The 7,229-nt window shown below is 38.2% G+C and overlaps 1 protein-coding gene across 1 annotated transcript; it reads right to left on the bottom strand.

Annotated features, from left to right (window-relative positions):
- Positions 1-1,120: 1,120 nt before the first annotated feature.
- On the bottom strand, positions 1,121-5,848 carry LOC128201696 (uncharacterized). The gene is made up of 2 exons (XM_052899401.1): positions 2,089-5,848; positions 1,121-1,590 (listed from the first exon to the last, which is right to left on the bottom strand). The coding sequence occupies exons 1-2, from the start codon at positions 5,846-5,848 to the stop codon at positions 1,121-1,123; spliced, it is 4,230 nt and encodes a 1,409-aa protein (XP_052755361.1).
- Between the last annotated feature and the right edge of the window lie 1,381 nt (positions 5,849-7,229).

Genomic DNA, 7,229 nt, shown 5'->3' with positions numbered 1-7,229 from the left:
AATATACGAACACGGTTTAATCGGTTCTGGTGGGTTTTATAGGAGAAATCTAGGTGTGGCAGGGATAACGAAAAGGATTTGAGGACTCACCGTCTTGTCGTGGGCTATCATATGATGTCCTGTGCAGGCGCCTTGATTTCTTCCGTCACTTTGTCACCAATGTACACACACTAAAATATTGTCTATAACACAGCACTTCAAAATTATGTAAGCGGCAACGCTTTAAATGTTACAGTTTGCAGCACAACAATTTTATTAATATTTTCTTAAACACGTAATTACTCGTTGATTGCGGAGGTCACATTGACGGTTAGGATTGAAGACAGCTCTGAAGTTTCTTATAATCTTCCAGCGTCCTCATTGGTTGTTATAACTCGGAGGTAAAGACGATGACGGTGATTGGAGAGGATAGGATCAAGGGAAATGAATTTAGCACTAGGTATCGATTATTATTATTGAACTAGCATATATAATGAGAATAAATTTATAATTGTTACGAAAAATATATAAAATTAAAGAAACGCGCGAACATGCACCCAGCCTTGAGAATACGTAGTATTTTCAACCTAGTAATATATTAAATAAGAATTTGAGAAGATTTAATTAAATTATTGAGATGGTAAAGAGCAAAGTTTTATTACGGGACGTTTGTATATGCCACTACATGTTTTTACTAACGCGACGCGTACCCTACCGTCTGTCCCGGGATAAGTTTCCATAATTATGCCCATAGGCCAACGCAATGGAGGTACATCGTCTTGATGTACTAACACAACCGTGCCGGGTTTTATATTTTCAGTATTAGCAAGCCACTTCTGTCGTACCTGTAAAGTATTAAGATACTCCAAACGCCACCTTTTCCAATAACTGCTAACTATATTATCAAGTAGCTGCTTACGTTGTCTAAGACTTCGAATGTCCTCGGATACGTTTTCAATGGGTAAGTGCAAAAGGGGGGAGGCCATAATGAAATGCGCAGGAGTTAGCGGTTCAGGATACGGTTCCTCCGTTAGTACGCAGAGAGGTCTTGAATTTAAAATTGTCTCTATTTGTGTTAAAACAGTTAACATTTCCTCGTACGTGAGTAATTGAGAACCGATTGTACGGAATAAATGGGTTTTTATACTTCGAATATTTGATTCCCAAGCCCCCCGAAGTGAGGGGCGCGGGGCGGGATCATATGCCATTCAATACGGTTATTAAGCATAAGATCATGGAGTTGAGCTTTTGCACCAACGAAATTTGTTCCATTATCAGAATAAAGACATGAGACCGGTCCACGCCGTGATATAAAGCGTTTAAAGGCAGAAATGAATATATCAGATGAAAGGTCTGTGGCTAACTCGATATGCACGGCTTTTGTTACAAGGCAAATAAATAGGCAAATGTAAGCCTTTTGTGACTTTTGACCACGGTGTCTGCGTAACGTTATTTTTATAGGTCCAGCGTAATCCACGCCGGTGTGCACAAAGGCTTTCGTTTCACGCACGCGGTACGGAGGCAAGTCCGCCATTTTTGGCGCCTTGCTTGATGGAGAAGCTTTAAAACACTTGTTACAGGAGTGGACTCTTTGTTTAATTACACTTCTGGCTGATATAATCCAATATTTTTGTCGTAGTAATGAAGTCAATAATGAAGCACCAGTATGACAGTACATACGGTGATAATTGTCTATAAGCAGGTGAGTAATATGATCATGTTTAGGCAGTAATGCGGGATGCTGAGCTTCGAAAGGTAAGTTACTATTAGATAATCTTCCTCCTACTCTAATAACTCCACTTTCATCGATAAAGGGGTCAAGTTTACGAAATTGTGATGAAGGTAAGTTATTTTTATGTATATCTTGAAAAAGCGATTGAAAATATAATTGTTGAACTCCGCGAATAAGATGCATTTCTGCGACGTTTAAATGTGAAGACATGATGCGAGTACTACACGGTATTAATTTTGTAAATTTAAGTATATATGAAATAATGCGTAATATTTTATTCCAGGAGGAGAACTTCAGCGCAAGCTGGTGTAATATAGAGGCGGGGGCGGAGGTAGTACAGGTAAGGGTATTACTTTTTATTTCAGGTAACTGCTCACAATTCACTGGTTTAAATGGAGATATTGGCCATTCGGCCAGAGGGCGCTGTAACCAGACGGGACCGTGCCACCATAAAGGATGCGATATCAACTGGTCAGGTAATAAACCTCTAGACAGACAGTCACTAGGATTATCTGTCGTGTTTACGTAATAAAAATGCGAAGAGGCAAGATTTTCTTGACACTTTGCTACGCGGTTACTTACAAAAACGTTCCACCTATGTGGTGAAGAATGGATCCATGAAAGGGCGATTTGTGAATCGGAAAATGCAAAGATTTTATTAATATTAATGCGGGAATTATACGTGTCTAAGACCAGCTTTACAAGTTTTGACATTAAAACAGCAGCACATAATTCCAGTCTAGCAAGAGTTACCGTTTTTGTAGGTGCGACTTTAGATTTTGCACATACTAAAGCGACATGCACTTTACCTATCGGATCCGTGACGTGTAGGTACACTACGCATCCATACGCCTTCATGCTGGCATCGGAAAATGCAACTATGTTGGTAGTACAACCAACTTCCACATTAACGTGTCTAGGTATCTTCAACGAAGAGAGATGTTTTAATTGTTGTATAAAATTATGAAAATTTGTTTGTATATCCATTGGTGGAGCATCATCCCAACCAATGTGTTGGATCCACAATTCTTGTATTAAAAGTTTAGCAAAAAGAATTACTGGTGCAGCGAATCCTAAAACATCCCATAGACGGGCAATAGCCGAGAGGATAGTACGTTTAGTACATTTCTCGTCTATAGAGCATGTTGAAAAAGTAAACATATCCTCAGAGGGAAGCCATTTCAATCCGAGTATTTTTATACTATCATTATTCGAAAAATTAATAGCGGTTCGGTTAGATTCAGGAACAGCAGATAAAAGATCCACAGAGTTACTCGCCCATTTAGTCAAATGAAAGCCGCCCTCCTTAAATAATGCAATGAGTTCGCGTGACAAAACCACTCCTTCCTTAAATGTCGAGACGGAGGTAGCCAAATCGTCCATATACAGTTCATTAGTCGCTACATCAGCTGCACGCGGGTACCCGGTCCTCTCATCTTCTGCCAACTGCCTAACAGTACGCATGGCTAGGTATGGACTGCATCGCAGCCCGAACGCGACACGATTAAACTGAAACTCACGAATAGGCTCTGTAGAATTAAAACGGTACAATATCTTTTGATATTTTCTATGTTCCTTACGAACTTCGATTCTTAGATACATTTGTTTTATGTCGGCGGTTAGTGCAATAGGAAATAAGCGAAAGTTCAATAAAAGAATTAATATATCGGCTTGTAAGTTGGGTCCCGTATGTAATATATCATTTAGAGATATGTCATTATGACACTTGGCGCTTGCGTCAAGGACTATGCGTAATTTTGTCGTCTCTTTATCATTCCTAATGACGGGGTGATGAGGTATGTAATACCCTTTACCATATTCGTTACTAGTGGGCAGAACTTCCGATAGGTAATCGTTGATAAGATATTCTTGTATGATCTCATTGTAACTAGCACGAAGAACAGGATCTTTCAATTTACGTTCTAAAGAGAGTAAGCGACGAGTAGCTACAGAACGGGAATCACCCAATATGGAGGGATCCTTAGAAAATGGCAGTGAGGTACAATATTTACCCGTAGAATCACGTGAAATTGTGTCACAGTATATTTGCTCGCATTCAGTCTCCTTCGGACTCATAAACCTTTTTGAAGGAACTTCTTCCAGTTCCCAAAATTTACATAATGTTTTATCTAAATTATCATTTTGTGTTTCCTGTTCCGAACATATGAGAAATGTTGAAGAGGCGGGTGCCGTATCGGAGTCAGCGGTTGAGGCGACTTCCCCTATAAGAATATATCCGAATACGGTTTCAATAGCGGCCGGTGCGGGAGGTGCAATAATTTTACCACCTAATAATAAATATGGGAACAATTGAGCCCCAAGTACGAGTTCAATCTGTCCAGGCGTATGCCATAGTGGATCAGCAAGCGGTATATTTAATAAACTACTAATAATCGTTGCATCGATCATGACGGAAGGCATATTCTCCGTTATGACGTCGACGACAAGCGCATCAATAGTGTAATTATACAAGTTATTTTTAGAAGAAACACACAGCGGAACCCAACCGCGAACGGTCTGCGATGCGGATCCTATACCTTTAATAGATGTATGTACATTAAGTGGAATTGGTTTTAAATTAAGGCGTTTACAACAAGCGGTTGTCACGATATGGTTTTGTGACGCGTTATCAATAAGACATCTAACATTTAACTTCTGTTTACAATCATTTAAAACGTTTATCTGTGCCGTGCTAAGCAATATTGTATTGTTGTTATTAATAACATGCGCGCGGGCACACAATGAAACTTGGTTATTAACGCACGGAGTCAGCTGAGTCGGCGGCGGGAGCTGCGCGATTGGCGGGGTTACCGCTAGCGGCGGGTGCGCGGGGCAATTACACAAAGTATGAGCGGGAACCTCAGCTGTGCTAACCGACGGCGCTGCAAGTAATGCGTGCGAGCAGGACGGCGGCGTAAAGGGTTGTTTTCGATTATTTAATTTATTGCTCAGACTAGTTTTATGTAATAGTGTATGATGTTGTTTGTTACACATTTTACAGTAATGCGAAGAATTACAACGCGACACAGTATGTGACATACTCAAACAATTTATACATGCACGTTTATTTTTGATAAACTCAAAACGTTGTTCGACCGGAAGCGATTTGAAGGTTGTACATTGGTATAATTGCAAATGATCACCATTGTTGCACATTGAACAAGATTCGATATTATCACGTGATAGCAAAGTTTTAGAGTAGTGGACTGTATTGTTATGACGCGGGCTGGCTACGGTAGGTATAACCGTAGGGCGGTTACTAGTACGATCTAATATCTTTACTTGACCTTTAATAAATTCGACAAATTCCGAATAAGAAGGGATTTCCTTATCTCTAATTGCCATTTCAAATGCCTGTGCGGTTACTGAGTCTATTTTTCGTAAAGCAATAGTTAATAGCATGAAATCTTTAAGATCGGTAATTTTTAGCTGTTCTAAGGCCGACACCGCGGCGCTAAACGATTCAATAAACGTGTCAAGCGAAGCAGCATTATTAATAGCAGGTTTTATATTCATTAAAATAGACATGTAATGAGATCCTAATGCTCGTTTGTCTTGGTACTTATTAACTAAACTTTGCCAAATACTAGCGTAGTTCTCTCCGGCTGGTACAATACCGGCCGTCAGTTTTAAAGCAGGACCTGACAATTTACCCAACAGATAATGTAATTTCTGTGAATCAGATAGACCTTCATTATCATGTACATTAATCTTGAAACACTCGTAGAAGCTTGGCCAAAGCTCAACCTGGCTATTAAACGATTTAAGCTCAATAGGGGGGAGGGGTATCGCTGACCTTCCCTCCTGGACCTTCATCCGAGAGCCCTGCGACTGCGATTGCATCAATTGAGAACGAACTCTTTGAATTCGCGTATAAATATCTTCAAATGCGGTAAGTTGAGAATAATTAGGTACATACGTAGGATCCTCATCAATTTTATATTGATTTATCGTATCTATATTAGCAATAAATTCATCACGAATCACAGACAATGTTTCTGTGTCCGCCATGAACGCCTCCGTAGAACGAAGCTCAGGACTAGAAACGTTTACCTTTTTTGCCGAATCATGCAGTCTATTTATACGTTGGAAAATACAATTAATTTTAGCGTTTAATATAGAAATTTTTGCATTCATTTTTAGAGATGACAATTAGCGTTAGATATAAAATTTGATGAATATTTGATTTGATATTTGATGAATTAAACGAAATAAAAAATGAACTACCGACAAATGAAATAAAAAAGTATGTGGGTACACAGATGCGGCTTACCAGTACTCGAAAATAAAATCGACAGGTATGTAGCGGTATTAAAGAAATATTGCGATTGGTATGTAGGCATATAAAGAACAATGCGGTTTTAGCGATGAATGTGACTAATTATATTTACGCGGTTTATATTGATATAGAAAAGGTAGATATATTTTTTTGTAAAGCGGTTAATTATTACTGCGGTATTGAATATAAACTAGGATATGTATTTTAGCGGTTGTGAATTAGAAAATAATAGAAATAATAACACGTTGTGCTGGTGGGCGGATGCGATTAATTATTAAGAGGGTACAAAATGGCGGATGCCGTGTAATATTAAGATGATGAAATGCTAGTTCAAGCTAGTTTTTTTTTTTTTTTTTTTTTTTTTTTTTTAAATCCGGTTCGATAGGTACCATCAAATGGTGGGTTTTATAGGAGAAATCTAGGTGTGGCAGGGATAACGAAAAGGATTTGAGGACTCACCGTCTTGTCGTGGGCTATCATATGATGTCCTGTGCAGGCGCCTTGATTTCTTCCATCACTTTGTCACCAATGTACACACACTAAAATATTGTCTATAACACAGCACTTCAAAATTATGTAAGCGGCAACGCTTTAAATGTTACAGTTTGCAGCACAACAATTTTATTAATATTTTCTTAAACACGTAATTACTCGTTGATTGCGGAGGTCACATTGACGGTTAGGATTGAAGACAGCTCTGAAGTTTCTTATAATCTTCCAGCGTCCTCATTGGTTGTTATAACTCGGAGGTAAAGACGATGACGGTGATTGGAGAGGATAGGATCAAGGGAAATGAATTTAGCACTAGGTATCGATTATTATTATTGAACTAGCATATATAATGAGAATAAATTTATAATTGTTACGAAAAATATATAAAATTAAAGAAACGCGCGAACAGGTTCATTGTTTTATTTTTTTCATATTTTTTCCTCAAAAGAAAAAATATTAAATGACTTAACATTTATTATTTTCATTATAAATATGCTTTAGAAATCATCCGTACTTGAGTCTGATAAAGTACTCGAATACCCATACAGGTATTGAAGTACTTGTCCGATTCGTCAGACTCGTTACAGAATTCGATTTATTCATCAAATTAGTAATTCGACTTTAATAATCGAATACCAAACAGGTCGACTCGATACAACACTAACTGTGACCTGCCAAATCTTGTGATGTGAGTATCATTAAATTTCTTTATAAATTTTCATTTACATCTGTTTAGTATTACATATT

This window comes from Galleria mellonella, unplaced genomic scaffold (assembly GCF_026898425.1).
Source record: "Galleria mellonella isolate WM207_F2 unplaced genomic scaffold, CSIRO_AGI_GalMel_v1 utg57, whole genome shotgun sequence".
Taxonomy (NCBI): Eukaryota; Metazoa; Arthropoda; class Insecta; order Lepidoptera; family Pyralidae; genus Galleria; species Galleria mellonella.
Note: the sequence above shows the minus strand (reverse complement) of the source record. Positions and strands in the feature narration are given on the sequence as shown.